The sequence below is a fragment of the Salmo trutta genome, chromosome 1 (assembly GCF_901001165.1).
Source record: "Salmo trutta chromosome 1, fSalTru1.1, whole genome shotgun sequence".
Classification (NCBI taxonomy): domain Eukaryota; kingdom Metazoa; phylum Chordata; class Actinopteri; order Salmoniformes; family Salmonidae; genus Salmo; species Salmo trutta.
Window position 1 is genome coordinate 53,698,617 of NC_042957.1, and position 19,371 is coordinate 53,717,987.

Consider the following 19,371-nt stretch of genomic DNA (forward strand, 5'->3'; position numbering starts at 1 on the left):
ATGGAACAACAGACTGATCCCTATGTTTTTCCAGAATAGTAACTTTAGACCATGGTCTGATAAGGGGATCACTCTTCTGGAACACTGTTATGAGGAGGGAGTTCTTGTCTTTTGATCAGCTGAAACAGAAATACCACTTGTCTAACAGGGACTTCTTTAGCTACCTACAACTACGAAACTTTATTAGGGTGACTCTCAAGGGACAATGGAAGATGTCACCTATTGAACAACTCTGCCATGCAACCAACCACTATTCAAGACCATTTCCCGTGTTTACGATGCTCTTATGTCAGGACTAACGCTGCCTGAGCTAGATAAACCCCGACTTAGATGGGAAAAAGATCTGGGTATTGATCTTGATGAGGGTCTATGGAGTGACCTATGCAGGGATGGTGTTACATCCACATTGAACTCCAGATACAGACTGATCCAGTTTAATTTCCTCCATCCTGCACAAGTTCAACCCTGATATCTCCTCCCTATGTTTTAGATGTGGCTCAGATGAAGGAACATTCCTCCATTCCACTTGGCAGTGTTCAAAGCTACACGGTTTCTGGCAGGGGGTATGCGATACCATATCCTCAATTCACGGGGTTGCATTCCCTTTAGACCCGGAGGTCTGTCTACTGGGTAACTTTACTAACACCAATCTTAGGCAAAGCCATACTATAAAGCTAACAGAAATATTGCTAGAGATTGCCAAGAAATGTATTGCCTTGAAATGGAAATCGGATTCCTCCCTGCCAGTTGCAATGTGACTATCGGAAGTTAATAGTTGTATCCCACTGGAGAAAATCACTTACTGCTTGAGGAATAAGTTAAACACATTTTACAGAATTTGGCAACCTTTTATTGACTATATGGACAATCTCCCCCCACATCACATTGATTGATTGAATCTCTAGATAATCCTTATATAATGTTTCACACGTAATGTATAATATGTAGCTTACGGCAGGTGACCATATGATCCAATGTCTCATTATTATTATTTTTATTTTACTCTTTATTCTGACTTTTATGTATTATGTATGGTTGTATATATAATTATTTTTATTTGATTTGTTACGCTCGTCTGTTACTGTCACTTTGTCCTATTGTTGTCTAATATCTTTTCAGTTTTGTTTTGAATGTGCTTAATTGGAAAATGCAAAAATAAAATATATTACAAAAAAAATAATTGCACTGGACAAACAATTTTTATATTTTTTAAACAATTTGAAGAAACTAGACCTCATTGTGACAACGGCAAACATATTTCTGGATCTCCAGGACTTTACAGCCAAAATGTTTACAGGGAATACTGAATGAATATACTGAACCTTTGTAGGGATTTGAATATACATTCGAATCAGACTGAAGGAGTACAGTTTGTTTTATTTGCATTTGAATATTATAAGTATATTTTTTCACCCTTCCCTTCTCCATATTATTTTTGCGTTAAAGCTTATCAGTTTTCACCCCATCCAGTAGGTGGCGGCATGCACCTCTAATGTTGTTTGTGGACCGCCGTAATACCATAGAAGAAGAACTCTAGCTAGCTCAAGCTAATAACAACACTCGCTGCAGCGTATATAAATATTTGGCTGAAGTTTCCGAGACGTTTAGCTACCACCTGTTTGCGTTGGTTTGTAGTAAAAACAAAAACTAGATACTTGTTATTTTGTAAAAAATAACACTTTATACACGTTCGTTCAATAATATTTAAACAAATGTCGTCTGTTTCACATTTTTGTATAGCTAGCCAGCTAATGTTAACACAATAAGGGCCTTAACTAGCTAGAGTTGATCACTTGACATTTTGAACGCGAGAATCTAAGGCTTGCCTGCAAAAACTTGCCCCTGTTCCAGCGGAGAAATATATTATATATATATATATTTAGCCAACTAACTAGCTAGGTAGAAGTCAAGTGGTTTTAAAAATGAGGGGCGGTTCGTCGTATGGAGATCGGGACAGGGACCGTGGTCGCGACAGGGGGTAAGTCAGGCAGTTAGCTATTTACCTGGAAACCCAGAGATTAATTGCATTGATTTTCACGTCGGCATAAATTTGCGTTTGAATCAGGAAAGTTTCCTCATACGACCTCTGCAAGCCAGAATGTTGAATGAAATGATATTTTAACTTACTTTACCGGTTGATTCTTTTGCAGGTAGGAATGTGAGAGTCGACAATATATCCACAGGAAAGCATACGCTAACTTTTCAAAGCGTTGGTAGTGCGTTCAGATTTCTATCACCTGAAGCATGGGCACAAGATGAAAATACATGTGTAACAGTGTTGCTTCCTTCCTCGCCCCTGCCTGGGCTCGAACCAGGGACCCTCTGCACACATCAACAACTGCCTCCCACGAAGCGTTGAGATCAAGGGAAACAACTACTTCAAGGTCTCAGATATTAGCGCGTACCCCTCAAACTAACTAGCCATTTCACACCGGTTACACTCACCCCCCCCCTTTTGACCTCCTTTTCCGCATCAACCAGTGATCCGGGTCACGGCACCAATGTAAGCTAGCCATTTCACACCGGTTACACATGCACGCCACGCAAGCATACATGGTTCTGGGCACGTTACAGGTGATATAAATCTGCATGCGTTTTGATTATGTGATTTTTATTATACTTTACTGTGGGTACAGTGCATTTGGGAAGTATTCAGACCCCTTGACCTTCTCCACGTTTTGTTATTCTTGTTCTAAAATTGATTAAATTGGTTGTTTCCCCTTATCAATCTACACACAATACCCCATAATGACAAAGCAAAAACAGGTTTTGAATTTATTGCAAATGTATAAAAAAAAGATATTACATTTACATAAGTATTCAGACCCTTTACTCAGTACTTTGGTAAAGCACCTTTGGCAGTGATTACAACCTCAAGTCTTCTTGGGTATGACGCAACAAGTGTGGCACACCTGTATTTGGGGAGTTTGTCCCATTCTTCTCTGCAGATCCTCTCAAGCTCTGTCGGGTTGGATGGGGATCGTCGCTGCACAGCTATTTTCAGGTCTCTCCAGAGATGTTCGATCGGGTTCAAGTCCGGGCTCTGGCTGGGCCACTCAAGGACATTGAGACTTGTCCCGAAGCCACTCTTGTGTTGTCTTGACTGTGTGCTTAGGGTCGATATCTTGTTGGAAGGTGAACCTTCACCCAGTCTGAGGTCCTGAGCGCTCTGGAGCAGGTTTAAATCAAGGATCTCTCTGTACTTTGCTCCGTTCATCTTTCCCTTGATCCTGACTAGTGTCCGAGTCCCTGCCACTGAAAAACATTCCCGCAGCAGGATGCTGCCACCACCATGCTTCACCGAAGGGATGGTGCCAGGTTTCATCCAGACCCGACGCTTGACTTCAGGCCAAAGAGTTCGATGTTGGATTCATCAGACCAGAGAATCTTGTTTCTCATGGTCTGCGTCCTTTAGGTGCCTTTTGGCAAACTAAGCGGGCTGTCATGTGCCTTTTACTGAGGAGTGGCTTCTGTCCAGCCACTCTACCATAAATGCCTGATTGGTGGAGTGCTGCAGAGATGGTTGTCGTTCTGGAAGGTTCTCCCATCTCCACAGAGGAACTCTAGAGCTCTGTCAGAGTGACCATTGGGTTCTTGGTCACCTCCCTGACCAAGGCCCTTCTCCCCCAATTGCTCAGTTTGGCCTGGGCGCCCAGCTCAAGGAACAGTCTTGGTGGTTCCAAACTTATTCCATTTAAGAATGATGGAGGCCACTGTGTTCTTGGGGACCTTCAATGCTTCAGGAATGTTTTGGTACCCTTCCCCAGATCTCTGCCCCAACACAATCCTGTCTCAGAGCTCTACGGACATTTCCTTCAACCTCATGGATTGTTTTTTTACTCTGACATGCACTGTTAACTGTGGGAGCCTATATAGACAGGTGTGTGCCTTTTACAGATCATGTCCAATCAATTTAATTTACCACAGGTGGACTCCAATCAAGTTGTAGAAACATCTCAAGGATGATCAATGGAAACAGGATGCAAATGGAGACCCAGTCTATTTGCATTGCCCCCCCCCCCCTCCTTCTACGCTACTGCTACTCTCTGTTATCTATGCATAGTCACCTTAATAACTCTACCTACATGTACATATTACCTCAATTACCTCGACACCAGTGCCCCCGTACGTTGACTCTACCAGTACCCCCGTATATAGCTCAGCTATTGTTATTTACTGCTGCTCTTTAATTATTAGTTATTCCTATCTCTTACTATTTTTGGGTGTATTCTTAAAACTGCATTGTTGGTTTAGGGCTTGTAAGTAAGCATTTCACTATAAGGTCTACACCTGTTGTATTCGGTGCATGTTACAAATAACATTTGATTTGATTTGACCTGAGCTCAGTTTCGAGTCTCATAGCAAAGGGTCTAAATACTTATATAAATAAGGTATTTCTGTTTTTTCTTTTTTCTAAATTAGCAAACATTTCTAAAAACCAGTTTTCTCTTTGTCATTATGGGGTGTTGTGTGTAGATTGTGTGTAGATTTTAGAATAATGCTGTAACGTAACAAAATGAAGGGGTCTGAATACTTTCCATTGTCTTGCATTCCCGCTGTAAAAAGGACCAACAGTGGTAACCGGTAGAGTATGTTTCAATGTCATTTTATTCAACATGCTGGTTTGTAGAGGTTGTGAGTGGAAACTTTCCTGATCCAAACACACATTTCTGCCCGATGTAGAATTCAATACAATTCAACATCGTGTTTCCAGTCAAGATAGCTATATCTCTATTCACTTTAGCTAATAAGAATATCTAACCAAAGATGGATAGCTACAATGAATCTATAAAGACCAGCTACTTAGCTAGCTTGCTATGTAATCCTCTTCATACCCTTTGGGACCAATGGACAAAATGTGATTCCTCCAATTCTTTCTGTCCTTGGCAAATGTTGTGTACAGTGAGTCTAGCATGAGGTAATCAAATACTAATCTATGTGCATGTCATCTTGTTAGGAGTCCTCGTTTTGGGTCTAGCAGAGGTCCCCCTCCCAACAAGAAGTTTGGGAACCCAGGGGAGCGTTTGCGCAAGAAGAAATGGGACCTAAACGAGCTTCCAAAGTTTGAGAAGAACTTTTACAATGAACATCCAGATGTCCAGCGCATGAGCCAGGTATTTCACCACACCAGTGTGCTTCAGTCATGGAGAACCACAGGTGTGTGTGCATTTCTTACTGCACAGTCCAGTAGACCTACTATGACATCTGATTCAACTAATCAAGGGTTTGATGTTTAGTGAATCTGGTTTATTTGTGCTGGGCAGTCTGCACACTCTTGGTCCACACTAAGATTGAACAGCGCTGCCCTACACTCTTATTGACTTAGTCTGCAGTTGTTGCCAGATGTGTCACCCTTGACACTATTGGTGGACAGTTTTTCTTTCCTATTGTCTCAGATATTGTTTTCTGTCTTTCAGTATGACTTGGAGGAGTTTCGCAGGAAGAAGGAGATCACTATCAGGGGGTCAGGCTGCCCGAAACCTGTCAGTAGCTTCTCCCAGGCCCATTTTCCCCGTAAGTACAAACACTTTTCAGTACAACTGAACTGCCCTGGCGTCATTGTGAATATGCATATCGTTTTCACCTCTGGGAAACATCTATTCTGGCAGGTGATGTGGCCAACTGAACCTTAGTTTTGTTAACCATTGCAATTCATAGTTATGCTTATAAGATGTTCTTATCCACTTCACCCAGAGTATGTGATGGATGTGCTGATACAGCAGAACTTTAAGGAGCCCACAGCTATCCAGGCACAAGGCTTCCCTCTGGCCCTGAGTGGCAGGGACATGGTGGGCATCGCACAGACAGGTTCTGGGAAAACCTTATCGGTGAGATGCAGCTGTAGCTCCGTCATCATACATTCACAAGAACCGAACAGGATGAACAAAAAGTTACAGCAACACTTAGGAACAATAGCAGCATGCACACTGTTCACATCTGTAGACATTTTTATTAATTTGTCTTTCTGCCCATTTTTACACATACCCCTGTGTTTACTGCCATACAATATCCTCAGTTATCTTGTCTTCCTTCTAGAGCCTGACCGATATGTGTTTTTGGGGGTCCGATACAGATTCACATTTTTTGAGGGGGACAAAACGTACCAATATGATTTACCTGCAGAAATACTGTTTTACAGTGGACAAATCTATGTGAACATTTTCCACACTGACTTTTTAGAATTGGCCATCCAAAAGAGTAATTGTCTAAGAAATATGCTGCAAATGTTGATTTCTTACATTGTGACAGTAATGGCACATCATGAGAATGTCCACAAGTGTCCCTTTTTTCATCCTATTCATTGAATATGGGTTATAGTGGAATTGATTGGACTCTACTTCCTTCTATTATTAATCTCTCCTGCTTGATGTGGGGCATTTATCCCCTTGTTGTGTCTCCTCAGTATCTCCTGCCTGCCATTGTGCACATTAACCACCAGCCCTACCTAGAAAGAGGAGACGGACCAATCGTAAGTAATCCATTTTGGATGAATCTGACAGCATGTTTCCTATAATTGTTCATATGTATGGATCAGCCACTTCCAAAATGTATTATATTCAGGGAGTGTTTTTTTCTATCCCTGTCCTGTCCCTGTGCAGTGTTTGGTTCTGGCACCAACTCGAGAGCTGGCCCAGCAGGTTCAGCAAGTGGCACATGAATACGGCAAGTCATCACGCATCAAGAGCACCTGTGTCTACGGGGGAGCGCCCAAGGGACCCCAGATCCGTGACCTGGAGAGAGGTAAGGAGGCTCCTCTGGAAAAAGGCCTACACACTAGTAACTATAACCTATACGCTGAAGAAAATCCATACTCTTTTCCATTACGCATGTCTGTCTAAACCAGAGAAACCTACCCTGCTCTCTGTCTCCCTCCCAGGTGTTGAGATCTGCATCGCCACCCCGGGTCGTCTCATTGACTTCCTGGAGGCAGGGAAGACCAACCTACGGCGCTGCACCTACTTGGTGCTGGACGAGGCTGACAGAATGCTGGACATGGGCTTTGAGCCACAGATCCGCAAGATTGTTGACCAGATTAGGGTGAGCAGGGTTCTCTAGTCGCTCAAGCAAAGTGACCCTCATTTTACAGATGTGATTACCTTGTCTCTTTCCAATGCATTAGCTACACATTGACGCATTTCAGGCCTGCCTAGACCATATACACTGAGTAGGGCTGTCCCTCACTACAAAAAAATATTGGTTGACTGTTGAAACTTATTTTTCCATATATAGACACACACTATGTGTTTCAATAAAATAAACTACATACAGTGGCTTGCAAAAGTATTCACCCCTTTGGCATTTTTCCTATTTTGTTGTCTTACAACCTGGAATTAAAATGGATTTTGGGGGGGTTTGTATCATTTGATTTACACAACATGTCTACCACTATGGAGATGCAAAATATTTTTTATTGTGAAACAAACAAGAAATAAGACAAAAAAACTGAACTTGAGTTTGCATAACTATTCACAAAGTCAGTACTTTGTAGAACCACCTTTTGCAGCAATTATAGCTGCAAGTCTCTTGGGGTATGTCTCTATAAGCTTGGCACATCTAGCCACTGGGAGTTTTTCCTTTTCTTCAAGGCAAAACTGCCCCAGCTCCTTCAAGTTGGATGGGTTCCGCTGGTGTACAGCAATCTTTAAGTCATACCACAGATTCTCAATTGGATTGAGATCTGGGCTTTGACTAGGCCATTCCAAGACATTTAAATGTTTCCCCTTAAACCACTCGAGTGTTGCTTTAGCAGTATGCTTAAGGTCATTGTCCTGCTGGAAGGTGAACCTCCGTCCCAGTCTCAAATCTCTTGAAGACTGAAACAGGTTTCCCTCAAGAATTTCCCTGTATTTAGCGCCATCCATCATTCCTTCAATTCTGACCAGTTTCCCAGTCCCTGTCGATGAAAACATCCCCACAGCATGATGCTGCCACCACCATGCTTCACTGTGGGTATGGTGTTCCCGGGGTGATGGAGGTGTTGGGTTTGCGCCAGACATAGTGTTTTCCTTGATGGCCAAAAAGCTACATTTTAGTCTCATTTGACCAGAGTACCTTCTTCTATGTTTGGGGAGTCTCCCACATGCCTTTTGGCGAACACCAAATGTGTTTGCTTATTTTTTTCTTTAAGTAATGGCTTTTTTCTGGCCACTCTTCCGTAAAGCCCAGCTCTGTGGAGTGTACGGCTTAAAGTGGTCCTATGGACAGATACTCCAATCTCCGCTGTGGAGCTTTGCAGCTCCTTCAGGGTTATCTTTGGTCTCTTTTTTGCCTCTGAGTAATGCCCTCCTTGCATGGTCTATGAGTTTTGGTGGGTGGCCCTCTCTTGGCAGGTGTGTTGTGGTGCCATATTCTTTCCCTTTTTTAATAACGAATTTAATGGTGCTACGTAGGATGTTCAAAGTTTCTGATGTTTTTTTATAACCCAACCCTGATCTGTACTTCTCCACAACTTTGTCCCTGACCTGTTTAGAGAGCTTCTTTGTCTTCATGGCGCCGCTTGCTTGGTGGTGCCCATTGCTTAGTGGTGTTGTAGACTCTGGAGTCTTTCAGAACAGGTGTATTTATAAAGAGATCATGTGACACTTAGATTGCCCACAGGTGTACTTTATTTAACCAATTATGTGACTTCTGAAGGTAATTGGTTGCACCAAATCTTATTTAGGGGCTTCATAGCAAAGGGGGTGAATGCATATGCACACACCACTTTTCTGTTTTGTGTTTTTTTTTTTTTTTTTTTTTAAACAAGTAATGTTTTTCATTTAACTTCACCAATTTGGACTATTTTGTGTATGTCCATTACATGAAATCCAAATAAAAATCAATTTTAATTACAGGTTGTAATGCAACAAAATAGGGAAAACGCCAAGGGGATGAATACTTTTGCAAGGCACTGTGTGCACTGAGCTTGTCTGATGCTTTAAGCACACTGTTTGATTAAATAATTAAGACACGACTGGCGCACGTTGTCTCACTCTCCTCCCTATTGTAGCAAAAAGGCACCACAGCAAGTGTTAATTGCGCTGTCCGTGCTGAAGCTGTAATGTAATTTCAGCCTTTTAGTTTCATACTTGTTTCTGACCGAAAAGTTCTGTTACCAAAATCCCTAATTTGTTTAGGAAAAATATTCCCTCAACCCTCGTTCTCTTAGGGATAGCCCCCCTTTTTTTCAATTTTTGCCTAAATTACATACCCAAATCTAACTGCCTGTAGCTCAGGCTCTGAAGCAAGGATATGCATATTTTTGGTAACATTTGAAAGGAAACACTTTGAAGTTTGTGGAAATGTGAATTGAATGTAGGAGAATATTAACACAATAGATCTGGTAGAAGAAAATACAAAGAAAAAAAACAATTTTTTTTCTACCATCATCTTTGAAATGCAACAGAAAGGTCGCACTTCCAGCCATCACTCTGGTTGTAATTCCGATGGTGTCCACAAGATGGCAGCAGTGTATGTGCAAAGTTTCAGACGGATAACTTGAAGTATGCGTGAGCTACATAACATTTAGTGTGAAGTCACCCAGGTACATTTGGGCAAATCGTGAAGGAGACATTTGCATTCATATTACGTTTTTCTGCAAGAATATCGTCAAATCTATATACTTGGACTTGATTTAGCTTTTCCAGTATTAGTAGCCATATTATCAGTTCAACATTTGCAAAACAACCAGTTTTCATAACTCTGAATATTCTTATAATTTTTGTCCAAAATGAAAAGGCATGCTGTCGTACAAGGTTAGTAGCTACATTTTACGACAGATACATGGTTTCCAGATACTCCCGTAAAGCCCAGCTCATTGGCTATCTAGCTAGCTTTGTTTGATCCCGATTGGTGCTTATTTGACAAAGTTAGAGTTGTTCAAGTGAAGACCGCCCGTGTCATCTGCGTGCCATGAAGGCGTCGCTCTCTGACCAAATATGGTGTCTAATAGGATATACTACACCCCTAATGATATAGTGAAGTCTCGTTACGTTCTAGAATCTCTGAGGAATACATACGAACGCGATTTGACTGGTTGAAACAACGTTTAGGGTGAGATTTTCACAGATTCCTTTCTTTGCAAATTGAACGAGTGGAAATACAAAATCGATCATGCTATATGGACCTTTTTAGCATATGAAAAATTATTTTATCTAACAAAACGACACTTCATGTTATCTCTGGGACCCTTTGTATGATAAACCAGAGCAAGATTTCAGAATGTACAGTTGAAGTCGGAAGTTTACATACACTTAAGTTGGAGTCATTAAAACTCGTTTTTCAACCACTCCACAAATTTCTTGTTAATAAACTATAGTTTTGGCAAGTCGGTTAGGACATCTACTTTCTGCATGACACAAGTAATTTTTCCAACAATTGTTTACAGACAGATTATTTCACTTATCATTCGCTGTATCACAATTCCAGTGGGTCTGAAGTTTACATACACTAAATTGACTGTGCCTTTAAACAGCTTGGAAAATTCCAGAAAATTATGCCATGGCTTTAGAAGCTTCTGATGGGCTAATTGACATCATTTGAGTCAATTGTACCTGTGGATGTATTTCAAGGCCTACCTTCAAACTCAGTGCCTCTTTGCTTGACATCATGGGAAAATCAAAATAAATCAGCATAGACCTCCACAAGTCTGGTTCATCCTTGGGAGCAATTTCCAAATGCCTGAAGGTACCACGTTCATCTGTACAAACAATAGTACGCAAGTATAAACACCATGGGACCACGCAGCCGTCATACCACTCAGGAAGGAGACGCGTTCTGTCTCCTAGAGATTAACGTACTTTGGTGTGAAAAGTGCAAATCAATCCCAGAACAACAGCAAAGGACCTTGTGAAGATGCTGGAGGAAACAGGTACAAAGGTATCTATATCCACAGTAAAACGAGTCCTATATCGACATAACCTGAAAGGCCGGAAGAAGCCACTGCTCCAAAACCGCCATAAAAAAAGCCAGACTACGGTTTGCAACTGCACATGGGGACAAATATCATACTTTTTGGAGAAATGTCCTCTGGTCTGATGAAATAAAAATAGAACTGTTTGGCCATAATGACCATCGTTATGTTTGGAGGAAAAAGGGGGAGCTTGCAAGCCGAAGAACACCATCCCAACCGTGAATTTTTACTAGGATTAAATGTCAGGAATTGTGAAAAACTGAGTTTAAATGTATTTGGCTAAGTTGTATGTAAACTTCGGACTTCAACTCTAAGTACACATTTCACCTTCAGAGGTGAATTTACCAAACCTATCGCGGTGAAAAAAAGTGTTTTGTTGTTAGGAGCTCTCCTCAAACAATAGCATGGCAATTTTTTCGTAGTAATAGCTACTGTAAATTGGAAAGTGCAGTTATATTAACAAGAATTTAAGCTTTCAGCCGATATTAGACACTTATATGTACCGACATTTGTTGTTTTTCTCTAAAATCTGCGATGGTGACACAAGGCGCTGCATGATTTACAACTGTCCTGTTGACGGGACGCCGATCCCTAAGAAGTTTAAGTGAAACAAGGAGGCATCACATGCAGATGACTTATAGCCTATTATAATCACATCAATAAATTGGTTATTACAATATTATTACCTTTTCTGACCATTTGGAACAGTGTAAACAGAAACTGTTCTAACGGGGGAAAAAATATATAAAGCCTTTATTACAGCAGACTAAAACCAGTTTCATGCATTCGTAAATTGCATTTTATTTATTGTTTAGGCTAATTATTCAAAGCTCCCTTTGTTATTTAATTTGAAAGCTAAAATGCTTGATTGCATTTCAAAACACGAATGTATTGTATGCTGTGTGATGACATGAATGAATGAATGATTGATTGATACAGGAGCCTATATATTGAAATAGAGTCCTAAGTAAGTTACGGTATTAAGACTAAACAGGATGTGCTCTTAGGCCTACAGCTCGATAGTGGTTATACAAAGCCGACTAATGATAACGACATTACTAATAATTGTAATATCAATAAGGAGGAGATCAATAAAAAGGAGGGTATAGGAGCGAGAGCTGCGTGCATATTATGTGTGACAAACAGGTGCTGTGAGATTACAATCACATTTTTCTGTCCGTTTGGAACAGTGTAAACAAAACTAAATAAGTAATACCAGTCTGTTCTAACAGGAAAAAAATTGTAACGCCTTTATTATAGCATGGCAAAGAATAAAAACAGCCGAATCTGTGAAATTGCTTTATCCGGCATTTTGCCATTGCGTGAGGCTTGGTGCTCATGGAATCATTAGGCTATAAAACAAACACTCCAAAGGCAACAGACGCAAGATCGGTCTTATTTCTGTAGATATGTATGGATGATTTATAAAGCCCGGCACATTTAACAGTTAGGCTATTGATTATAGAATTAATTAAGTTGGGGTTTCCTCTCCTCAATTTTCTTAGACAATCAGGTTAAGGCTGTTTCCTCGTCGTTGCTGCTGCCTCAGCCGCATTGTTCTCAATCCCAATATGCTGGTTAATTTGCTATTATGCACATAGCAACATAGGGGAAGGTGCCGATTCTACAGCACTGAAGATTGTTTCAGAACCGCGGACAGGGACTGTATCCAACGCGGGAGAAAGCGCGTTTGTTATAATATTAGATTTATTAGTGTTGCACCATTATCTTTTACATAATATAACCATATACAATTTCAGTATCACGTCTTACAGTGATGGACTGTGCTCTTTCCATGGGTCAGTCTATGACCCCTTATTGATGTCATCCACTATAATCAGTGCAGATGAAGGGGAGGCGACAGGTTTAAGAAGGATTTTTAAGCCTTGGGACAATTGCGACATGGATTGTGTATGTATACCATTCAGAGGATGAATGGGCAAGACAAAATATTTAAGTGCCTTTGAACGGGGTATGGTAGTAGGTGCCAGGCGCACCGGTTTGAGTGTGTCAAGAACTGCAACGCTGCTGAGTTTTTCACGCTCAACCGTTTCCCATGTCTATCAAGAATGATCCACCACCCAAAGGACATCCAGTCAACTTAACACATTAGAGTCCCTGTGGAACGTTCTCGACACCTTGTAGTCCATGCTGGAGCACCTTGTAGTCCATGCCCCGATGAATTGTGGCTGTTCTGAGGGCAAAAAGGGTTGCCACTCAATATTAGGATGTTCCTAATGTTTTGTACACTCAGTGTATATTTCTGTAGATAGACTACTACAAATTCTTCATTCCAAATGGCTAGTGGTTTCTAGTCTATGTCCCCAAACTGCTGCTATACTGTAATAAAACATCTGATACTGCTGCTAGCTACTGCAAAATGCGCTTCCGTTTTTTGTCAAGAGTTTTTAATGCCGCTCTCATCCCAGCCTGACAGGCAGACCCTGATGTGGAGTGCCACCTGGCCCAAGGACGTGCGGCAGCTAGCAGAGGACTTCCTGAAGGACTATGTCCAGATCAACGTGGGAGCCCTGGAGCTGAGCGCCAACCACAACATCCTGCAGATTGTGGACGTGTGCACGGAGAGGGAGAAGGACAACAAGTGAGGCTAATACTTGTTCACTCTACTCCACTGAAACATTAGCGTTAGTGAATGGGACTGTGTTGATGTAGACTGATGAGGCTTGGTCATAGACCGACGTAACTAACTCTCCAAAGAGCTTTCATTGGCTAACATGTTCGCTCTCCTTCTCCCCAGGCTGCTCCAGCTGATGGAGGAGATCATGGCTGAGAAGGAGAACAAGACCATCATCTTTGTGGAGACCAAGAAACGCTGCGACGATCTGACCCGCAGAATGAGACGCGATGGGTGAGCGAGGGAAAGGAACACACACACACTCTGGGAGTAATTAATTGATTCCATTGAATATAAAATACTTCTGGTCATGGGGTTGTACTACTTCATAACAATTCCCAGTTTTCGGATCATCAAGCTGACAGGTTGGTTTGCTCCTCAGGTGGCCAGCGATGTGTATCCATGGTGACAAGACTCAGCCAGAGAGAGACTGGGTGCTGACAGGTAAGACGTGGTTTATTAGGAGTATTATATGGGCTAGTATAGTGCTAATTGGTATTGGTTGTTGTCGTGACGCCTTCCTTTGTGACCCTCAGCTGATCTCTTGGCATTTCCTCTCTCCTTCTATAGAGTTCCGTAGTGGCAAGGCTCCTATTCTTATTGCTACTGATGTGGCCTCACGTGGTTTGGGTATGTACTGTGTGCTCAGAATAAAAGCACAGTCCCTCGGCATGAATACAAACCCTCAATGGGCTATGAGTAGGACATTTTGCTTAGATGTACAGTATACTAGCCTCATTGCATGTAAGAAACCCAAGAAATATATAGATTTATTGAATTCATGAAATGGCCTCTACAAAACACATTGAAGCAGATTTCTGTGAGTACTGTTGCCACTTTGTTTAATGTGAAGTGTGGCTTTCTTGTCAGTAGTACTTTTTAGATACAGAGTATGTATTTAACAAGTATGCCTTATTTCTGTAACTAATTTTTCTTTGTGGAATGCCAGGTCCCTTGAATAACAGGGCTAGAAAAATCCAACCATTGAAAAAACATATAGTACAAAAGCTACCTTTTGTCAGTGTGTGTGAAGTATGAACTTAAAATAACGGGTATGGAGAGTGATGCACCCCCTTATGGCAATCAATTTTTATAACCAAATTTTGTTTTGTTTCTGTGTTCATTTATTTTCTTTCATTTTGTTTTTGTTTGTTTCCAAGTCTCTCTTCCGGCACTAGAAGCGCACAGGCCCACTGGAGCCTGCAGCCGGACCTAGGCATGACTAATCGAGCCTGAGTTGCGGAGAGAAACACAGGGGAGAGGAGGCCTGATTTATCAATCACAGACACAGACATCTCTCCGAAAACCCAGAACAGAGCCCTCAAAAAAACTCTCCCCCTTCCAGCAAACTGACTGCCTGGACGACAGAGGGGGGGGGAGGGAAGGGTTCTGCTGGGATTCCAAATTTTAAACTGGGGCGGGGCGGTCAGCTCAGAGGGCCAAGAGGGGGGCGGCCTCCCACAAGCTATGCCATCAGCCTGCAACAGTAACGCACCATATGTAGTTCCTTTCATAAATGACACTAATATAGCTACCCAATGCTAAGCAGGTTTGTTTCACTAAAGTTTTCAGAGGATTTCTCCGTTCCCTTTGCTAATATGGAGCGTTTTCAAAAAGCCCTAGTTAGACATCTTTGAAGATACTAAATGAGGCTTGGCATCATTGGAGATCAATTGATTGATAAGTAGTTTGCCAGAAACATTCTTAAAGTAATTCTAGCTTACAGTATAGCTAGTCTTAAATGTAGACAAATAATTTCCCCAGAGGTTAATAGATAAAGTGGTGCGTTACAAGAAGACAGGAAAAGGCGGCAGGCCAAGCATTTGTCGCTTTGCTGGAGGCTCCCCTCTAAACTGCCCCTGCAGCCCCCTATGCAGCCTGACACCCCCACCACTGGCTGTGCCGGCCTCTCCCTCTGCGGGCGTCATGTCTGGTCCTGGCTGGCAGGAGTCCTGGCCTGAAGGAGCCTCTCTATATATCCCCCCCTCTCTCTGTCTCTCTATCCCTCCTTCTCTCTGCCCACCGCTTAATCTATCACACTTTAGTCCATTTACTTGTTCATAGTCCACTGTTTAGAGATATATTCTCTTTCTACCTTGCCCTATGCTTATTCTGACCCTGGTCATGTGATCCCTTGGCCTTCTTCCCAAATCTTTCATGCGTTCATCTCTTTACTTCAAATATCTAATGACTCTCCGTGTGCATCATGCAAAGACAACCCAGACCTGTAGATTCAGAAAAATGGAAACGTTCTACCTGCACTCAGCAAACCCCAGTCAGAATCATGTCCTGACATCTGTATATTCACCCCTTTACAAATGCTCATGTTCCCTGGCAAAGCCCCTTAATGTTGAGTATTTTAGCTCCCCAAAACCTCCACATCGCCACCCCAGTGTCTGTTTCTTGTTACTGCACTTGAACCCCTGGGCTCCTGGACACGCTGTCAGTCTGGGAAGGACCCGGGGGGACTTCCCTGGGTCTCTTCCATTTGTCTCCTCTGAACAGATTTCTACCAAAGACCTTGGATAATCTCAACAACAACCCCAGAAAATATCCCCCAAACTAGAATTAAACATCAGGTTTTCGCTAGAAACAGGAGAGGATGCTTACCATACAGGTAGTTACAGTAAGTCCATATTTAGACCCCTGAAGTCACATTGAAGTACCCAACAGTACAGAAACAGTAGCCCAATTTCCCCTATTCATGCCCCTGATGACGTGAAGAGGCAGAGCAAGGGTGTGGTGTCAGACCCAGTCCAGCCTGGGTTCTGGCTCTGCCACTCCAGTTGGGAGGGATGTGTGGAGGAGTGATGGGAGGGGGGAGGACCCATGTTGTCCTCCTCACTCTCCTACCCCTACAGACCTCCCAGGACTGGTCGGGGGACAGAGGGCACTAACCTTGTAAGTCATCTCTAATACGGGGTAAGTACCTCACCCCACCTTCCCTGTTCCCATCCACCTCATCGGTCCGTAAGAAAAAGGAGACATTTTTAACCCACAGCAGTGTTTTCAGAGCCCTATGTCAACTGTAATGAGAAACAGACTTTAAAAAATGTTAAATTCCACCCTTTAAAGAAATCTTACCCTTTGCCCGTTTTGTCAATGGATACAGATATACCCCATTTATTTATTTGGAGTTTCAGCCCCACTCAAAATGGGGATGTTCAAACCCTATTTGTAATTATTTAGTCTATCTGGTATTGATTGGCTGTTATTGTAACGTTTTGGTCACGAAGAAGCGGTATATTCAGTGCTTGACCGAAAGCATTTGAAATGTATAGTGGCTGGAATACTGAGGAGCCCATTGTATTTTTCGAGGAACATAGTGTATTGGTTAACAAATAATATTGACAGTATTGTAGTTATGTTGGGGTAAGTAGGATTTAAGTGTTTCTGCATTATGTACCGATTACATTGTTCACTAGACAGGTAAGTGAGGTTTCAGAGTTTGATCTGTGTCTTATAGGTATTGTCTGTACCAAGTACATTTCTAGTTTTGCTTGGTGCACAAAGCAAACATCTTAAAATAGGAATAAATGAACTCTCCATTCCTCTCCCTGACCTTTCCACAGGTGGCATATTGTTGTGAAATGTTTCTATCAATCAATGCTGCTTTTCCTAACTTGTCCTTGTCTCTTCTCCCTCCCCATTGACTAACCCTCCCTACCCAACTCCTAACCCAAGATGTGGAGGATGTCAAATTTGTCATCAATTATGACTACCCAAACTCCTCTGAGGACTACATCCACCGTATCGGCCGTACTGCCCGTAGCACCAACAAGGGTACAGCCTACACATTCTTCACCCCGGGCAACCTTCGTCAGGCCCGTGAGCTCATACGTGTCCTAGAGGAGGCCCGGCAGGCCATAAACCCCAAGCTGCTGCAACTGGTCAACACTGGCCGTGGAGGAGGTGAGAGAATGAGGGAGAGCCTTCAAGGGAAATGTCTGGGGGGAAAGAGTTGCCCCTCTAGATTTTTTTTAAGTGATTGACAGTGGGCTGTTGACTTGAGGTTTCTTCATTGTACGTTGAACAAGCTAGTTTTTTTACAGTGTGTGTCCAGGTATTTGCAGCATTTTATAACTGACTTCATCTTCTCTCTTTGGAATACAGGAGGCAGGTCACGTTTCCGTGGCAACGGCTCCAACGCCAACAACCCCAACCTGATGTATCAGGATGAGTGCAACCGGCGCATGCGCACCGTGGGCAGCAAGGACAGCCGGGGGAGCAGCAGCGGCACGGGGAGCAGCAGCAGCATCAGCCGCGACAGCCGAGATGGAGGGAGCAGCCGTGCCGGGGACAGGTCGTCCTCTTCCTACAGGAGCAGCAGGGACAGCCGCAGCTATGGCTCCAGCTCCTCCTACAGCCAGTACCAGAGCGGGAGCAGCCAGTACAAGTCTGGGAGCAGCAATGGGGGGCAAGATCAGTCAGCGGGGCAGTTTGGTTCAGTCAGCAGGTCCAGTAAGCCCCCTCCACCCCCCTCAGGGCCGCAGCCCCTTATGGCCCAGAAGTTTACCCCAGCCCAGCCCATGATGGGATTAATGGGGCACTCGCCCTTCCAGTTTGCTCCCCCACCCCCTCCAACCTCACAGAGGAAGTAAAGCTAGCCCTCACCACACATGCATACAATCCCCAACATCAACCAGAAAAGTCAGTTGTTAGGATTTAGTTTGTCAGGATTTGAGATTCTGGAGTAGTGTGCTTGAAATCTTGGCCTTAGCTGACATAAATCCAGAAGTGTTTTGTTAGATTGGTGAGCGTTAAAATTACAAAGTCAGCCGATTTGTTGTGGACATTCAACATTCCAATAATGAACTTGCCTGACATCAGTGTTTTGAAAGGATTTGTTTAAGCATTAAAATAGCTGTACAAATGCAGATTGTCCTTTGAGTAGTTAGACCACAATTGAAGTGGAATACACTTGTGCTGAAATGTAATACTTATATATTTGTAGGTGATGAAAGCATTTCCATTGAAGTGCCGTCTAATTTGTTTCATGTTGCTTTTCCCACAAAATACATATTCAGTGCTGTCAACAGTTAAGTAACTTTTTCAGCATATTGTCCTCAAACGTAAAGGTTATTTCATTATTGTACAAACCGGCTTTCTTACTATAGTGAGCTACGAATGTTATTTTGCCTTTCGGTGTACGAGGCAGGTGCTACCGTTTCTCGACAACTTTTTTTTCTCAGCTCATTCAGATGTTGTGCTTTTGGTTCTTCAGCTTTAGTTAGTTTGTACATAAGTGATTATTTTCCCATTTAGAATTTCTCTGATAAAGGTGATTCAGTTCCAGGACAGTCTTTTGAAATATGGATAGACATTTCCTGTCATGAGGTAGTTATTTGACTTCAGTTTGTTCATTCAAACCTTTATATACACTTATGTAGGTTATGTTATTTTAATTGTTTATTTTGTGGGATCATTCAACCCCTCGGTAGCTGGAGCATATAATTACATTTTTTGGATATCGTTTCTCTATTGAACCTGTCACACATGCTTGTTTCTTCCTAGTGTAGAGATGTATAGGTTTGTGCTTCTCTGTCCTTTCCATCTGTAGTTGAATCATTCTAGTATGTAGACAAGACCAACCTGTAAAATCACTTTTTTACTGTCTGGTTTTGTTTCAGGTTTCAATAAAGCTTTTGAATGTTTAAAGTGTGTCTTAACATTTTGTTTCTGTACTCCACTAGGTGAAGTATTGGTGCTCCAAAAACTACCATTGTGTGAATGAGCTTGGTTAAGATTGTCAGACTCCTACATCTTAATGACAACAGTTTAAACTAAGAAAAATAACTTAATACACATTTTCAATAATGTTCTCTTTGCAAATGTACATAATTTC

General features: G+C 42.3%; 1 protein-coding gene across 2 annotated transcripts; it reads left to right on the plus strand.

The window, feature by feature from the left end:
• Nucleotides 1-1,517: 1,517 nt before the first annotated feature.
• LOC115200185 (probable ATP-dependent RNA helicase DDX17) lies at nt 1,518-19,184 on the plus strand. 2 transcript variants are annotated; one of them, XM_029763021.1, is made up of 13 exons: nt 1,518-1,978; nt 4,958-5,114; nt 5,418-5,514; nt 5,695-5,828; nt 6,404-6,469; nt 6,600-6,741; nt 6,878-7,038; nt 13,321-13,493; nt 13,650-13,760; nt 13,909-13,970; nt 14,097-14,156; nt 17,211-17,438; nt 17,640-19,184. In XM_029763021.1, exons 1-13 carry the CDS (start codon nt 1,923-1,925, stop codon nt 18,125-18,127), a joined length of 1,935 nt encoding a protein of 644 aa, XP_029618881.1. In that variant the 5' UTR covers nt 1,518-1,922; the 3' UTR covers nt 18,128-19,184. The 2 variants fall into 2 exon arrangements, with proteins under 2 accessions (XP_029618881.1, XP_029618891.1); XM_029763031.1 differs by lacking the exon at nt 1,518-1,978 and adding an exon at nt 2,481-2,503.
• Nucleotides 19,185-19,371: the final 187 nt, after the last annotated feature.